Raw genomic sequence first — 18,314 nt, forward strand, 5'->3', positions numbered from 1 at the left:
TGGGACCAACTGCATCTCAACCATCAGCCCAGTTTGGTGGCAGCATGGGTGGGAGGGCTCTGGGAGAGGGTGCCGGGGGTTTGGGTGGGTGAGTGGGTGGATGGGTGGGGTCGGGGCAGCTTTTGTGGCTGTTAAACAGACTCAGCTGACGGGACTAAGTAGCAGTGATGGCGGCCTAAATGGCCACACTGAGGGACAAAGGAAAATGGAGGGAGTAAATTTGAAGGGAGAAATGCGTCAGACATTGATGAACAGGGTGTGCGTGCGTGCGTGCGTGCGTGCGTGCGTGCGTGCGTGCGTGCGTGCGTGCGTGCGTGCGTGCGTGCGCCCGGTGGTGGTGGTGGAGGTGACCCCCCTGGACTCGTGGAGGGAGTAATTGAAATGCCCTGTCAATGTGATTCCTATTCATTTGGCTTTAGCGCCGGCTCAATCTCGCCGTCGGCCACAGGAGCATTTCCAGAGAGCTAAACCATGTTGGGTCATTTACTCAAGGCCACACAGCACTCTGAGAGCCAAATGACAGCGCCATGACAAAAGAAATACAATGGAATTACACTTTAAACCAAGTTGGGTTTTTTTCAGAAGGGAAGCCATTACAGATCAGCTGTCAGAAAATGTGGGTAATTAAATGGTCAGGGCTTCTTGACAGAGGGCGTGCGTGCGTGCGTGCGTCAGTACACTGCAGGGGGGGTTCCAATCTCCAGTCAGCCTGTATATTGGACTGAGCTGGTGATAATATTGGATTCAGACAGTGTTTTGCTGTATTTGCTGCTACAGCTGCCGAGCAGTGTATCTGCGCTGGTGTCTGTGTTTGTATTGGGGGGGTCGGGGAGGCGGTGGGCGCTTAAAGGCAGCAAGGACATCTGTCTCCAACTGTGAGACCTCCGCCCCTCCCTCCACCCTCTCCAGACCCTCCCGTCACCACAACACACACAATATCCTGTGCGGGGCCGTTTCATCATGGTGTAGTGGTTGATAGGGATCGGAGGGGGTCCACTCTGGTAAATGAGAGTGGCTGATGGAAGGTGGCTTCTGACGGGGCCCCTTGTCGGCCCGAGGGCTCGGACAGATATTGCCTTGGGGACCAGGCTTCACTTACAGAGAGGACAGAGAAGACGTTCATGCGTGCGCCTAAGCAGCCTTGTGAAAGGGATTAGAATGATGCATGTACTCTGGCAAAGGGCTGAAACCTCGCAGATTGCTCCGTGTCGGGGACAAGATGGGAGCTGATGGATGGACGGAAGACGACCTCAGTCCCCCACAACAGAGCTTGAGGACGCCTCTCTCGACTCCCCTCCCTTCATCCGTAGCTTTGCTCTGCTTGCCAAGGGACTATCCATCATTCTCTCCCTGCCATCTGAATATTTATTCTTGAGGGGGTGCTGACAGACACACACACACACACACACACAGTCCTTGGAACATTAATGACAGCGATAAAGCCATTTAATTAAAAGTGAGCCTGAGCTCGCCCCAAAGGTGTTTTTTATGTCCAATTAAATGCTTAAATGATGCCCTGATATACAGCAGGGTCGTGCTACTTTGCTCATGTGGTAAATCACAAGTCCAGTGGTCACAGATACATATTATTTAACAATAACAATGCTTTTTTTGGCGTAGAATGGTGTTTTTTTGTGTTCAGTGTAATTTGTAATTCACACATCCATCATTGTGCGTCACAAGCTGATAAATACTGCGTGGAGATGGGTGTCATTTGTTTTCTTGTGACTAATGCGCTTGTCATTGTGTAAAGATACAGTCTGACAGCAATCTGTCGCAGACAGTGAAGCTAAACACAGATCTGATTTGCATTATTAGATGTGGTTTTTCTAGGTGTTTGGAGCAGATGATGAAAGCTTCTCTCATGATACACCTGACTTCATATCGTGACATAGATTTGTAGAAATGATCGAGAAATGATTTGCGCTGCGACTACCGATTGTTTTCTCATTGTATTGCTATAAAATGTCAAGAAACTTTGTGTTTGTACTTTGCATTGTCGATTGTTGTTTATTGTTGTGATATGTTGCGCACCTCCCGTCATGTCAAATTCCTTGTATGTTCAACATACAGTGGCAATAAACGGTTTCTGATTCAGATTCAGATTCTGAAACGGTGAAAATGCCTTAAAATGAAAACCCCGACAGTTCAAAACCCAAAGATATTCAGTTCAATCTCATGTACAGCTAAAAAAACTGCTGGAACCGAAGGGTGTTTCGGCCTTTTTGCAAAAACAATGCCAAAAAATATTTATTTATTAAAATAGTTTCTGATTCATTTTCTTTTTGATTGACTAATCTATTCCATTGATCCATTGTTACACCTCCTGAAACAATGAATACATAAAGTGATCAAATGATAATGTGAGTTGAGGCTAACACAATTAATTAATACCTGACAAATCAACCCACTTGAGGGGCCAGGCCCGGTAGTAAGTGTTCCTGTGCATCCCAGACAGCTGCAACATTGCCCACAACCGTCGACATACAGTTGAGCCCAGTAACAAGAGCTTTAAAGATACAAAAACCAAGCTTTCAAGGATAACAATACTTGAAATGGTTCAACAAAATCCCTCCTGGTAGACAGAAATGGTCTTATGTGTGTATTGCCATGTGTGCTACTCTGTTTGTATCATGTATGTTATACATTTTCAGGCTTTCCATTCCAATCAGACATATTTCAAACAGCACATGCGCTCCTTATGTGTGTGTGTGTGTGTGTGTGTCTGTGCTCTGATTAAAGCCCAGTGGTGGGGATTACTTTGGCTTTGTTGAAGGGCTTTAAAGAAAGGGTCAAAGAGCACCCACTTAATATGGGCCCCAAAGGGCCTCATGGGTAATTGCCAGTGCCTAATAAACTTCTAGACACCCTCTTTTCTGTAGAGTGCGGATGGCAGAATGGGAAAAAGATCAGGAGCCCCTGGAGCCACGATCTCAGAGTGGTGTGTGACAGGTCATCGCAGCGGTCCTTTAACCCCGCCGCATGCTAATTCAGACCTGGGGTGCAGCGTACCGCCCTATTTCCCTTCTCGCTTTGCCTGATGGGACAGGTTACTGAACAATTTAGTCAGGGATTTGTAATCTGCCGTGAATAGTGATCGGGAGAAATGTCAGCGGCAGGTACGGATAAGGTCAGGGATGTTGTTCGGCATATCATTGCAGGATTGGAAGGGCCAATGGGATTTGGAGTGCCCTAAATGGTCTGTGGCTTAGTAATTGGCCGTCAGGATATGGGTCTGACTGAAGCCATAAGTGGCAAAAAGACTTTTTTTCTTCTTTTTTTTAAAGAAAGCAACATAGTGGTTCAGAAGCCCACATTGAATTGCGTAGACGTGTATTTCATCAGGCAAAGGCAAGAACAAGCTCCTTCCTCCAAATGAGGGAATGAAAAATACCCCCTTAAACACAGACATGACCTTGATTACAAACAAAACAGGCTGATTTATCTCCGTGCATACACACCCACGTTCACCCTCCTTCAAAGAGGACGCAGCGCTATCTTGACAAGAAGAGAAATGAGTCTTTGTGGCGTACAGCCTGACATTGAGATACAATGCATTTTTCACACACCCAGGTATTTCAGATAGATAAATGTCAAAAGTCTAGCGAGGTTATATGGATTGATGGACACATGGATGGTGATGATAATGCTGATAATGTCCTATGATGTCATTAGGGGTGGTGTGTCACTTATTAGATGAGGACAAAATGCTCTCCACTGTAATAGAGTGGTCTCGTGTGACGTCACAGTTTTAGCTGTCGGCCATGTTGGAGTACACACAAAGCCACTGGCATGCACGGCTGAGTCGCATAACCTATCGGTGGTGAACTTTTGTGCTGTCTTTGGTTGTGGCAGCAGAGCTGATAGACAAGAAATCATTCTTTCGTTTGCCAGCGGTCATTACACATCAAGGAAATGACACGAAGGAGCTATCCAAGCGACGTCGCGAGAAATGGCTGTCACGCATCTCTCGAGATATAAAGGAATGGAATTTGGCGTACACTAGAGTATGTGCGGATCACTTTATAAGTGGTCAGTGATTTTATTTACAAATTCGTTTGTGAACAGTAACAAGGTTGTGTGCTCAGCCCCCTTCTCTTCACCCTGCTGACCCATGACTGTAAACCCAACTACAGCTCCAACCACATCGTGAAGTTCGCTGACGACACTACCGTGGTAGGTCTCATCAGCCACAACGATGAGACTAACTACAGGAAGGAAGTGAACCAGCTGGTCCGTTGGTGCCAAAATAACAATCTCTTCCTCAATGTGGGGAAAACAAAGGAGATTGTTGTTGACTTCAGGAGAACCCACTCCCAACCCCCCCTCCCTCTGACCATCGATGGTGCTGCTGTGGAACAGGTGAGCAGCACCAAATTCCTGGGTGTGACAATCACAGATGACCTCACCTGGAACAGCAACACCACTGCACTGGCAAAGAAGGCCCAGCAACGCCTGTACTTCATCAGGAAGCTCAAGCGAGCAGGAGCCCCCCCCCCATCATGCTCTCATTCTACCGAGGCGCCACTGAGAGCATCCTCAGCAGCTGCATCACGCTGTGGTTCGGAAGCTGCACCGCCTCCAACCGCAAGAGCCTGCAGCGCATTGTGAACTCTGCCCAGAGGATCATCGGAGTCTCACTCCCTACACTACAGGACATTTACAACACCCGCCTCACCCGCAAAGCACTCGGCATTGCGGGTGACCCCACCCACCCCTCCAACAGCCTCTTCAGCCTCCTGCCTTCAGGGAGAAGGTTCCGCAGTCTCCGTTCGAGCTCTACCCGGCTGAGGAACAGCTTCTTCCACCAGGCGGTCAGGATGCTGAACTGTCTCCCTCCCTCTCTCCTCTCGCTCCCCCTCTCTCCCCCCCTGCCATCTCTCCCCTGACCTCTCTACCCTCCCCCTCACCCACCTTTCCCCACTGCCTCAAATGGAACATACCAGGACATCTACTCCCCCTCACACCCCTTCCCTCATCCAGCACCAGTCACTTTATCAGCACCAGTCACTTTTTATCAGCACCAGTCACTTTTTATTCTCTGCTGCTACTTGTTTAATCCTTTATCTAGGCCCTTATGTTCTTAACTTTATTCTATTTTATTCTATTATATGTTATATGTTCATGTCTATATTACACTGTGGGACTGCGAGAAACGGCATTTCGAATTTTCTGTATGCATAACACATGTGGAAACTTTGACAATAAAGTGAACTTTGAACTTTGAACTTTAAAGGAAATATAAATTAAACTTGGACATGAGAAGGTTACCGAAGCTTCATCGGCCCGTGACAGCAGTCGGTACCAGAGACGTGTCGAGCGTGTACAACAGGCGAAACACATAGATGCAGCCTCAGCATTGCTTGATATGAGTTTAACGTCAGATCATATATATATATATATATATATATATATATATATATATATATATATGTGTGTGTGTGGGGGGGGGGTGAAGTTAGGGGTTAGTTTAAAGTTAATTCCTACACACACGGACACAATGACATGCATGCCCTTTGTAGCACTCCAGCTCGTCTTTTGTGTGAGGACTGGGGGTGTTCACGAGATACGCGTAGATGTTGGCGTAGTTTACCGATGGAAGATAAGTAGGATCGGCACTGAAACCATCTGCACTCATCGTATAGGGATCCAAGTTACCAATAACCTTCAATTTGGCCAGGTAGCGAACCTTTGATGCACTATCCAGTGATTCAAAGTATGGTATTTTCGCCGCACTTCCTTGTTTACTCGCCGCCATGTAGGATCTGTATGTACTCCAACATGGCGGACAGACCTCGTAACTAAGGAGATCGTGACGTCGGCGAGACCACTCTATAGCACACCATATATTCTCCTCCGTTTGCTGATTTTGGTCCTCAAAGCCTCCCATAGCAAGTGAACATGGGAATATTGGCTTTGAAAACTGTTTTGTATTCTATTAATTCTCAGGGCAAATGTAAATAGAAGACACATTTTAGAAGGACAAGCCTTTGAATCAAATATACAAGAAATAAATCAGGTTTTACAGAGAGTCACAGGGGCATTGGTCTTTCTGGTTGAATGGGGTTGGAAAGAATGCTGTTACTTAACTTACAGTACATATTGCATTTCTTATTTTACTATTTTACATACCTACATATTGTGTTAATGAAAATGGCAATATGTATTCAATCCCCATCCATCAATGACAACTCAGTGATGCTCTTAAATGTCGTGACCAGCTTCTAGGGCTTTGTCATTCCCCAAAGAGGACAGTCTCAAATGTTAATGGAATGAGGACGGCCCATTATTCCAAAACCACAATAGTATGAAGAAATGTCCCAGTGGACTGAAAGCCCATTTGTCCTTCAGCCCGTTATCCTAAAGGTCCATTCCTCCGAAGGCCCATTGCTCCGAACAAAAGCAGATGGCTAATAATTCATCAACTGTATGGAGATGGTTGTGGGCAATGTTGAGGCAATATGGAATTTACAGAATGTTTGCATTAATATAATGAAGTAGCTTGATTTGTTAGGTATTTAATCACTTGTGTTCGCCTTAACTCGCATTATCATTTGGTCATTTTGTAGGCTACGTGGGTGTATGATAAGGAATAAATCAGTCCAACACGTTCTAGGTTTTCCTCATAACTTTGGTGAAGTCCCAACGCCGAACCAAACACGTCTTTCTCTCCTTTCCTAACCCGATAACCTCCCGTTGCCTGAACAGCGCCCACCGTTTCCGTCACACAATTTTACTCTTCCAATGTTATGAATTGATTCTTTTGAAACTGTACCAAACTGCCTGACAGCCCGTTAGCCAAAAAACAAACGGCCATTGTTCTGAAGGGCTATCGCTCATAAATACACACTCTAGCTGCAACAAACAGAAGCACATGGCTAGTTATCATACAGAATGATTTTGCCTCTGATTGGCTGGTATTTGTTGCCTTTGTTGGTTGGGTTGGTTAGGTTTAAACATGAGTGTGATTGGTCAGGGTTAGGGCAAGAATATTGGGCGAGCCAACCAGGGGCAGGCTGTCAGAATAGTGGCCATTTGTTTTCAGGATAACGGGCTTTTGGACAAATGGGATTTCGGTCTAATGAGACATTTTTGGAACTATCGGTGTTTCTAAATAATGGGTTGTAAAAACAATGGCATGGCACTAATTGAATAGCCTCATGATTGGACCATAACTTTGTCAATGTAGGCGGTAATGTGTGCTAATTTGTACTTATTGTCGTAGGACTTGAGTAGAAGAGTTTATTTGATAAATGTAGAGTACTATCTCAGAAGTGCTTGACAAAGCTGCTTAATCAAAGTAAAATATAGTATTTACATAATTATGTCATTTCCACCACTGGTCTTGAATGTATAAATATTGCTGCTGTTTCACTTCAACCTGAAAGATGAGACTAATGCTAAATGTGGGTGTTTGAATCAGGAGATTATTGAAGATAATATGTATAATACATAATATGGATGGCGTTAAAGTGCTCAGTCAGTTTTATCATATTCTGCATGTCGGCCTTTACAGACAGAGAAGTTATGTAATATTAATACACTTTAAAAATCAGTTTCTCCCCAAACATGACAAGGTGGACAGAGAGGTGATATACTTAACAGCTTTTCTTTGAGCAGCAATGTTCAGAAGTCTGTGAAAAGCGCAAACTACAACACCAGTTTCTGACATGACTTGCACTTTTTAAGGTGAGGTAACTGACTTCTCTCTTCATGCCTCAGCAGCCCAGCAGATCTTGGCACTCAGGAGAAATTTGATTCAACGTTGATATAACTTATTACTACCTAAATGAGACGTATCAATATAATGTTAGGAAGTATGCAAATCAGGCAAGCTCTCCTCTGGCATCAATTAATCATCCACCAACTCCTTGATGTCCAAACCTCACATCTTCCCATAGCTTCAAAGAGAACTTTGTGGAATATTTGAGGGTTGTAATTTGATACCCTCCAAATGCTCTTTTGAAAGAGTTGCTGCTCGTTTGCAGACATAAATGCAGAGGAGAGATTGTGATGTGAAAGGGAAGTTTGCGGGGAGATGCTTTTCAGATCCGTTTTGGCGTCTTTTTGGGGGATGGTAGGAATGCCATGAAAAACCATCTCATTAGTTTATCCCCTTTGTAAGCCTTGAGTGGCTAAGGCCAGCCTTACCCTGCAGGCCTGCATGGCTTTGGTCTCTTAGGGGTAGACTGATCTTGTCAGTACATCATTCTAGAGTACAAACCCATCCTCCACACCTGTAATCTGAGAGGTCACAAAGCCTTAGAGACTGAAATAAGACAGAAGAAGTCTAATGCCTTCAGGTAACAGGCAAGATGTTGACTGCAGAGGGATGCATTTGGAAGTAAAGAAGACAAATCTCGAATATTTTATACATGATTCCAGGGAAGCCAATTAAAGTTAAAATTATTTTCTGGATTGCCACAGCTTCCTGCTGTATCACTGATTTACCTTGTATGAACAGTGACTTTTTTGTTGACCGTGTATCCAAGTGTATTTATATATTTGCAAACGGTGTGTTTATCTGTGTGTGGGTCAGATTGAATAATGCATCTACTTTTGTGCTAGAAACATCTTTATTATTGATGTGCACACATGACACAGACTCAATGAAGACCACAGAGACGCCATGTTAAGTTCACAGTCATACATTATGCTTTGTGTTAGTCCGCTCAGTCAAACAGTGAGAGACGATCCTAATTTGTGATTTGCACTTGTTTAAAGGAAAGTGTCACGGACAGGCTAAATACCAGGACAAGTTAGCAGATGAACATTGAATGCAAAGCCAGATAAAAGACAGTATCATCAACAAGGAAGTTCACGCACTCTAACCATGCCTCTTCTCTTCTTCTGTTTTTTTTCCCAGTTCTGAGAGATGACTTCCGTCAATCGCCCAGTGATGTGGTGGTAGCAGCAGGTGAGCCGGCTGTCATGGAGTGTATCCCCCCCAGAGGCCATCCTGAGCCCACCATCTCTTGGAAGAGAAACAACATCCGGGTCAATGACCGGGATGAGAGGATCACTGTAAGTTGTTTTTTTTTTCTGTAGAATTAATATCATGAAGTTAGTGGTTTGAACTGGAAACAGCTGACCCACCCATGCTTTTGTTAGTTCTTAATTTGTGCTTTTTTGAATTTGTATTTGTACAAATAATAAGTTGTTTGCAAGCTCTTAGCTTTGTGTATTGTGGTGTTACTGTCACACAAGCTCATTTTCGTAATTCAAGTGATCTTCTGTGATGTTTTTTTTTCATTCAAACAAAGTTCTGACCAATCAATAATGCAGAGTTTTGATTTTTTGATGACGAGGCGCTGATTAAGAATCAACCCAGTTCAATCATTGTTGATAATCAAAAAGCAGCATCGCTATTGAACTGCATTGATTGTTGTTTAGTTGAACCCTTCAAGAGTGCTCATCAGAAGACCACCTTCTAGAAACAAAGAAGATGGAATTCAATGAAGCCAGACATATAACGTATAAGTACCTGGGTGTTCACTTGAACAATAAACTGGACTGGACTGACCACGCTCACGCTCTTTATAAAAAAGGACAGGGCAGACTCTTTCTGCTGAGGAGACTGAGGTCTTTTGGGGTGCAGGGAGCACTCCTGAAGACCTTCTTCGACTCCGTGGTGGCATCAGCCATCTTCTATGGAGTGGTCTTCTGGAGCAGCAGCATCGCGGCAGCTGACAGGAGGAGACTGGACAAACTGGTGAGGAAGGCCAGCAGCGTGCTGGGGTGTCCACTGGATACTGTGGAAGTGGTGGGAGACAGGAGGATGATGGCGAAGCTCTCATCCCTGATGAGCCACGCCTCCCACCCCATGCAGGACACTCTGGCAGCTCTGCACAGCTCCTTCAGTCACCGGCTGATTCACCCCCGGTGTCTGAGGGAGAGGTACCGCAAGTCCTTTCTCCCCGCTGCTGCCAGGCTGCACAACAAACTGCTCTCGGTGGACCACGAACACACTGAACACGAACACTTTGAACACTTCTGAACACTTTAATTCATTCACCTGGTGCAAAATCTAATCCGTGCAATCCCGTGCAATATCCAATACGTTTAAGTATTTATCTTATATTTTTATTCCGTCTGTATATTCTGTATATATTGGTATATTTAATATTCTTCTTTACTGTCTTATTTTATTACTGTTTTACTGTTCACTGTTTAGTTTATTATATTACTTGATTTTTATCTTTTATTTTTTACTTGTGAGCAATGCTGCTGTAATCCTGTAATTTCCCCACTGAGGGACAAATAAAGGATGATCTTATCTTATCTTATATAAAGCTGCTATTTGGGAGCATGCATGTGTGTGCACACTATGTGTCCGGAGCTAGACCCATTCAAACAGTGTAAATAACGAGCAGAGGAGCCATCTGTCACGAGACACTGAAAATGACGGAGTGGCCTCCCTCTTGACTAACATGCCTCAATATCCTGTTTCCAACCTCTTTCCATTTGTCTTCTTTCTTTCCCCCTCCTCCCACACCACCTCTCCTCCACTTCCTCGTGATTTGCTTCCTCCTCCTCCTCCTCCGCTTACCTTTTCATCCATCTCCTTTTGTGCCTCTCTCCTTGGTCTTTGTACCCTCTTCCCTTTTCACTCCTGAATATTCAGATGCGAGGAGGCAAATTGATGATTTCCAACACCAGGAAAAGCGATGCTGGCATGTATGTGTGCGTTGGAACCAACATGGTCGGAGAGAAAGACAGTGATCCTGCTGAGCTGGTGGTGTTTGGTGAGTCATTCTTACTGCATCTCATTCAATTATGGTCAACCTGCAAACACTGCATAGGAAGTGAAACCTATATTCCCATCTAATTTATCATCACATTACAACTTCTTTTGAAAACAGAAGAATCTGTATCTTCAAATAATAATGGTTAAAGTACACAAACTACAGTGTTAATCGTCTTGGTCATGAGTTTTTGTCAAAAGTATTGGACTTCAATAAATGTCCTTTCCTTTAGTTTAGTCAAGGACATTTAATAATCCTGTAGAGTGAGTTACTCTGACAGGCGATTTGTACTGCTTCTTACAGTAAGCCTAACAAAGCACAAGTATCCTCTGGATGTCGTTCCTCCTGGGCTGTACTTTCTCTCCTCAGCTGATGTTGTTGGAGCAGAAGATGGATGTTTCTCTTCCAGCTGCTTTTTGCTTCGTTCCCTCTCTTTAATTCTCTGCTTTGCTCGCAGCAGAGCGGCAGAATAAGCGCTCTCAAAGTGTGTATTGATCGAAAGAAACAGATAGAAGATTGATATTTTCTTTTCGGGCCCACCAGACCCCCTCCTCTTCCTCACCATCACCCAGATGCTGCTCCTGTCCAACATCAGTAAACCTTAACCCAGTGTGTTCCACCTAATTTATCAGTGTATGGTTCCTCAAAATGGCCAAACGCTGACCTTTATATTCAATATTACTGCCATGCATCAAGTTGGCAAGATAATAGCCAGTCCACATCTGCACTAATTTCTCTCGGCTGTCACCATTTTTTAATTGTGATTATAATAAGATCTGACAACGCACATCTGTGTCTCTGGACATGAATATTGACTCTCCCACCTGTTTAACTAAATGTTGTAATGCACCTGCATCAGGCCTGTAACTCTATCAATGATGATGCCCACCCTCCTTGTTACCACGTTTAGTTCTTTTAGTTTTCACAACTTATTTCCTCTGCGGTCACTATTTCTTCTCATCTCCATCACAGTCACGGCTGCTGCAACAATCGAATTACCATAAAGTTTCGTACCTCGAGCATGTTTAATTCTCTCTCCGTCCTCTGTCTCTGTCTAATTTCAGAGAGGCCGGTGTTCACCAAACAGCCGGTGAACCAGGTGGTGTTGGCAGTCGACACGGTGGACTTCTTCTGCGAGGTGCACGGAGACCCGACTCCGACTGTCCGCTGGCGGAGAGAGGAGGGAGAGTTGCCCCGGGGCAGGTACGGAGGAAAGGACACTCATGTGTTGTCTGGTGTCTGCTCCGTGATTCACTACCACCCTGGTGTCATCAGAATACGGTGGTGGTCAGGGTGTTCCTCAACAACATGTTACATTTCCAGTCATTTCACTGATAATATACCAGCTTCCAATGTTCTGTGCTGAGATAGGCAACATGAGAAAAAGATTGAATTGTTGATTGAAAAGTTCCAAAAGTCGCTAAATCTAGCGAGGAAGTTGCGAAGTCGGCAGCACCGACAGTCCATCCCTTCAGGCCTCTCTCCAAAGAACCTCCCCCAAAATGATCTACAATGTAGGTACTCATAGCTGTCAAGCCAGCAGCTTTCGGAAAGCTGTGGTGACGCGCAATGAGTGCAACTTTAATGATCCCTCCGGGGAAACAGGGGGAAACGTTCCCTAGTTGTCAGCAGGATCCAAATCTCCACAGGGAGCTTAAAGCTATAAGACAATAATCTGAGATTTACCAAACCCAGTCTCATACTGCCGACTGCATTACAGCAGATAGTCAGAAAAGCAGCATCATTCTGAGCCTGATAGCTCTGCATTGTGTTACATTTCAAAGGTTTAATCAACCCAGATAACTTTGCAATTTGCATAAAAAGAAAATGAAAATCTCCAACGAGTGTAGTTTTCATGAAAGTCTTTGTGTGTGTGTGTGTGTGTGTGTGTGTGTGTGTGTGTGTGTGTGTGTCTGTGTGTGTGTGTGTGTGTGTGTGTGTGTGTGTGTGTGTGTGTGTGTGTGTGGATGTCTTTCCAGATTTGAGATCCGCAGCGACAACAGTCTGCGTCTGACCCAGGTGCGAGGTGAGGACGAGGGCACTTACACCTGTGTGTCAGAGAACAGCGTGGGCAAAGCCGAGTCTTCAGGGACCCTGCAAGTGCACGGTGAGACATGGCCATGCATCGGTAGAGTTCCATCCCGAGAGGTCCATCTCCGGCTGCAGCCACTGACAGTGCCAGCTGGCTGCACAGTCATGGTGTAGTTGTTAAAATCTGAGAATGAATAGTGGACTCATTTGATTTAATAATATGTGTGAATAATGAGAAAAAATGTCCAATATGTCCATATTTCCAATATGTTAATGTTGTCGTAAACGTCTCATAGAAAGTGTAATTTTCTTAATACTTATTATGAATAAACCCTGCTTTATTTCAATAGAAATCGCTCAACAAGTGAAACTTCAGTGAGGACAGAACATTAGATTTCAGCACTGAATACATAAATGATGTGCACAGATGGACAGTTTTGCTACAATGTGTCACAAAACACCTCCCAGTGGCTTCTGTGTTAGATTTGCCACCAAGTCCATCTCCTCTTCAAGAACATGTCGAATATCAGTGTCCAAGATGTGAAGATGATATTGGCTGTAGGAAGTCAGAAGACCAGACGTTGTGGCTGCTTCCGACTCCCCATTTCATGCCACTGGTAACCTGCTGATAGCTGAAGCTATGAGAGAGGAAAAGTGAAAAATGGACTTTGAGTTCCTTTTGAGTCTCGACTCGTGATCCCTCTGGAGAGAGAGCCAAGATCAAAAAGCAGTGCGATTGCATGAGATTAAAGCCAGCCCCTTGAAGAGAGACACTGAGAAGAGAATCTGTCATTTGTGACAATAAAAGGGAATATTTCGGGTTTTGTTCCGTAGCATTTAATCCTGTTAGCAGGCCCTCCACTGTGGAGCTACAGTACTGAGTGTGTCAACACATGTCTGCTCACGTACTTTATCCACATGCATGCACCAACAAACAGACAAAAGACACATACACATCATCTATTTATAACCAGTTCGAATCTGACACAAAGACAAATCCAAATAAAAACCTTTGACTCTAATATGTCAACAAAATGAACAATCATTTTGAACCTTTATCCAATGTTCACATTTCTATTCAGAAAATTTATGAAAATGTACAAATATTTAATAAAATAAGGCCTCATTAGCATATTTAAACATACATTTTCAGAAAAATTGTAATACAAAAATAATTCAAAAAAAGTCACTTCAATAAGTTCCATGGTAAACGGTATTAGTAAGAATTATAATTGAACATGAATAATAATAAATCTATGCAAGAATTATGATACTTGATAAGTCTTTATAAAATGCTTTATACTGTTGTGATTATGGTCATACCACATTATTCTTAGTTCTTATAACTATGTTTATAACACATTATAGATGTGGGTGCGTTGAAAGTGCTATTTAGCAGCAGAATGGAGAAGTCACTCAGCAGCTGTTAGACAGGTCGTGGGCTGCTTCATGCCCCCCCCCCCAACAAAAGCACAGATCAATCAGAACACAACCTCTAATCTTCACCTGTGTATCAGTTCATCATCACTCCATCTACCCGTCCAACCCTCCTTTCTTTTGGGAGCGCTTCCTTTCAATAGGCCCTTTCCACAGCAGTCATGTTGTCATGTCATAGCAGGGTAAACACAGGTGATACTGATCATGTGCATTGTGGTCCTGTTTACTGTGTCACCGTCATTCCAGTGAGACAGCTCGCTGTACACTGGCCCACCTAAACGGAACACGGCCATACCTACGGTTATTAATTACACCGGTGTTTACCTGCTGTGACTGTGAATGCTGAATAGACCTGAGCGGCTGTGGCGCTGCAGTCTCACTCCGTCCTGTTGAAATATTTCAACGAGTGTCACCGTTCATTGTGACCTCATCATCTCATTCATCTCTCTCTTCCCTCTTTTCTTTTCCACCCCTTTCTGCATCACTCCATCGCAGTCTGCCTGTCCAGTAAGTACTCCATTTCATCCCGTCTTATGTGTGTGTGTGTGTGTCTGAGAGAGAGAGAGAGAGAGAGAGGCTTAACAGACATGAGAGAGAGACAGTCATACAGATTTAGGTTGCCTATGAATCCAGAATAGTCAATTAGCTTTGAAGTACCTCTGGAAACGCTGAGTCAGCTTTTGTTTTTCGACCTTTGACTGCACTTCATTCAGGCTTGAGCTCATCTAGGTGGAGCTTCATTGCTACAAAGAAAAAAGATCCCGTTAATAGCGGGCATCTTTCATTTTGTACACAAATTGAAACATAAAAGGTGAATGAAAAGACCAGCAGACTCTTTAAACACTACAAAATAAATGAAAGTACTGTAGTATCACGGTCCCGCAGTAATATACGGATTAATCACTCATACTCTGACAATTCACTTTCCTCGCTTGAAAAAATAGTGCCTCTATACTTTGAAACATTTTACAGCTCACAGAGCGCTGTGGTTTGGAAGCTGACAAACTCATCATTTTACAGCAGGCTGCTCGGGCACGATATCCAAGTGTTCTTGTGCACTTATGCTGATTAAATGGCACAAAGCTGTGAGCGGGAAGGGAACACAGGACGCTCCTTTTGTGCCCCATGAAATCGAAAAATACCAAAGTAGACCCTTTTTACATGTTGTTGTCTTCAGGAGCTTTTCATTGGCGATACTTGAAGACAAGCACGTAGTCCAGGAAAGTAGTTTTGCAGCTATCTGAGGAATCGACTGTCAGCAGACGCTTACTTTTTCCACTCTCACAACAACAACAGCGTTTTGGTAGCACAATGGAGAGAAGTGTGCGTTGGATCAGTTTCTTTGTGTTCAGTATATCTGTGGCTTTTGACTCTTGAATGCCTGCACCTCTTTTCTTTCTGAAAGGGCCTTGGTGCTTTACAGGCTCACACCATTCTAACGTTTCATCTGTTTCCACCTCTCAGTGCGCGGGCAGGGGAATGAGAAGGATGAAGTAACCCTTTTAAGCTATGACAGGCATTGCAGAGGGCATCCACACAGTTATGTCCATTAGGAGGAACAGTTCTCTGCAGCAGAGGTTTGGGCAAATATGGACTAATGGTGGTTAATAATGGGTCCGCACTACACGGAATCAACTTTTCTTAACACATGTTCAGCTCTAGTGTTGAGGTATTATTGTTGGCGCCGCTGTCGCAAAAACAAGCAGACAACATGGCTCCTGCTACAGTCCAAAGCAAGAAACAACCGCAGGAGTGAGGATCTCTTGTTTCTATGATGAAGTCAAACACCTGTTGCTATTAACAAGTAAGCAGCTTTGTTCCTAATCGAGAGAAAGAAATTGACTGAATGCCTATTCGAGCTTCTCTCTTGATTTACCTTCAGACAATGGTACAGATAAGGAAAACAAGTGTCCCCCACATTTACATCGTATATGTACAGGCAGGAGGCAGGGTGACCTTCCTTTTGAATTCTATCCAGTTGAAGTTCTATCTCATTTACCCCGTGGGGAAGGTTCACTTCTCTGTCTTGCCTGTGGGTGCCTAGATATTATAAAAGCAAAGAATTACAGTGCTGCTGCTATAACTTATACGCCGTCTATTTAAAGCTGCACCAGCCCTCCAGTTTACATCATGAAGTTGGATAAATAGGCAGCAGTTCTGGGCACAAAGGTCCCGCTCCAAATTAAATAAAAGCTGAGATGAATTATGGTCCGGCTATAATACATTATGCTTAGGAAGTAACCACTTCCTCAATCATGATTTCTGAACAGAATCAGGGTCAGGGTAAAGGCTGTGTGTCTGAGAAAGAGAGGGTGTGATATGAAAGGATGACGCTGAAGACTCATGCAGCAGCAGCAGCAGCAGCAGCGTGAGAGAGTGTTTACTCAGGCGTACGTGTGTGAACCAGGCTGTTTGCATCAGCGTGGGACTGTAACAGCTGCCTGTCACATCCAGGCCCCTGAGGAACTCCTGCCCCCACGTGTGCGTGATAGCTTCAGTACGTTGGAGCAAATCACACGTCAAGTGTTTAGGGGCGTGGGGGAGGTAAGACGCTTTGGTTGTAAGCACTTGGTCTGCCTGTACAGAGGAACAAATCTCACTGTGATCCGTGGTTGTGGGAGCACATCATGTGGTGCGCAGCTGAGCCTGTTGAAACATTTGTCTGCTGTGTTTTGTTTAAGACTGTCTTCCATCGATGATGTTTCTTCCATAAAGCTGAGCTTTACCGAACAAGAACGCCAATATCGGGCAACTCTGCAAAACTCTCGATTGCCTTCCGTTAAAACTATGGTGTGGTTTAGGTTATGGAAGTTTGTGATCATGCCACATAAGGTATGGTTAAAGGAAAAGTTCCATCCAAAAACAATATAAGTTGTGTATAGCACATTACCTCATGAAACAGACAAAAGCAAAGACAGCATCGATACAGGATCACACGCCATCAGGGGTCTGCAACCTTTTTTGATCTGATATGACATTTTTTTATTATTTTGCCAATCGTGTGTGCCATTTCAACATTAAGTTTAATTATGACAACATATACAAATGTAAGTCTCCAACAGATATGTATTTTATTCCATCAAAACAGGCAAAACATTTTCTCCCATAATCAGGACATTGTACTTATTAAGAAGGCTGCTATCCTTATGAGAACACCACATCTGAGTTCAAATCATTAACCTACCAACTTTCCAACAATCCTGTTCTTCAGCAAAAAACGTTACAAATTCTGCGCAGAAGGCAACTAGTATTAGCCAATCAGAGGCAGAGTAGGATGGCTCTTTACAGAATGTGGGTGGAAAACAAATCATTCAACCTACCTGAAACACCTGCCAATGGTTGTGAAAGAGGTCACACTGCCAGTGTGCCATGTGTGAGGTTGCCTGACCCTGCACTACATGATGTAGTCCCTTATGGCCTCATGCAGCAGACATGGGTTGGTGTTGGTGTTGATATAATCGTTGATATACTTCAACCTGTGAATCGCTCTGGCTGCTCCTGATCACCATGGGCAATTTAAAAAGTAAGGGCTGGCCGTATGGCTTCACTTTTGCAGCATTTAAGAAAACATTTGCTTCTCATCACACAGAAGTAGTACCCAAAGAGACCAGCCTCTCCTCCTTCAGTCTGGCTGCTCTTGTCGTAGCTGTGGAAGTTTAACTTGCGGTCCTTGTTTATCTTTGCTTCCTCTTGGCGTGTTCGCCTTGTTCTGTGTTCTCAGCTCTGCTTGTATAAAAGAAGTCTCCTTCAGATTCCGATGTCAAGTGTTTCATTCTTTATATGAACTCTCCCCGATGCACCTCCCTCACTCTGCCTCCTGCAGTTATCAGTTCGTGTGCCATCGTTTTTGCACAGCCGGTTATATATTTCGTAAAATTGGAAAATGAAGGTGCCGTGGTGTTTGATAAACAGTGACATCATTTTCTGTTTTGTTTGTTTGTTTTTTTACAGCTGTCATACCTAAAAGCAAGAAGCCCAGAATACTGAATGTCTGTACAACAATGTGCTGTGCAAATGGCTTCCACGACATGCAGCCATTCTTTTTCAGATTTCTGTCATGTATATTTTAGCTGCTCTGCTACGATCCATCTCCCTGTTTCC

The 18,314-nt window shown here is 44.0% G+C and overlaps 1 protein-coding gene across 3 annotated transcripts in view; it reads left to right on the top strand.

Annotated features, from left to right (window-relative positions):
- Nucleotides 1-18,314, top strand: part of robo3 (roundabout, axon guidance receptor, homolog 3) — a gene marked incomplete at its 5' end in the record, with an annotated part of 178,181 nt that overhangs the window by 120,406 nt on the left and 39,461 nt on the right. For all 3 annotated transcript variants that reach the window (XM_079283902.1, XM_079283903.1, XM_079283904.1), the window contains 4 exons: nucleotides 8,867-9,024; nucleotides 10,625-10,745; nucleotides 11,810-11,948; nucleotides 12,725-12,852. In XM_079283902.1, the coding sequence (XP_079140028.1) occupies nucleotides 8,867-9,024; nucleotides 10,625-10,745; nucleotides 11,810-11,948; nucleotides 12,725-12,852 (546 nt within the window). The remainder of the gene's footprint in view (nucleotides 1-8,866; nucleotides 9,025-10,624; nucleotides 10,746-11,809; nucleotides 11,949-12,724; nucleotides 12,853-18,314) is intronic.

This window comes from Melanostigma gelatinosum, assembly GCF_949748355.1.
Source record: "Melanostigma gelatinosum genome assembly, chromosome: 14".
Classification (NCBI taxonomy): Eukaryota; Metazoa; Chordata; class Actinopteri; order Perciformes; family Zoarcidae; genus Melanostigma; species Melanostigma gelatinosum.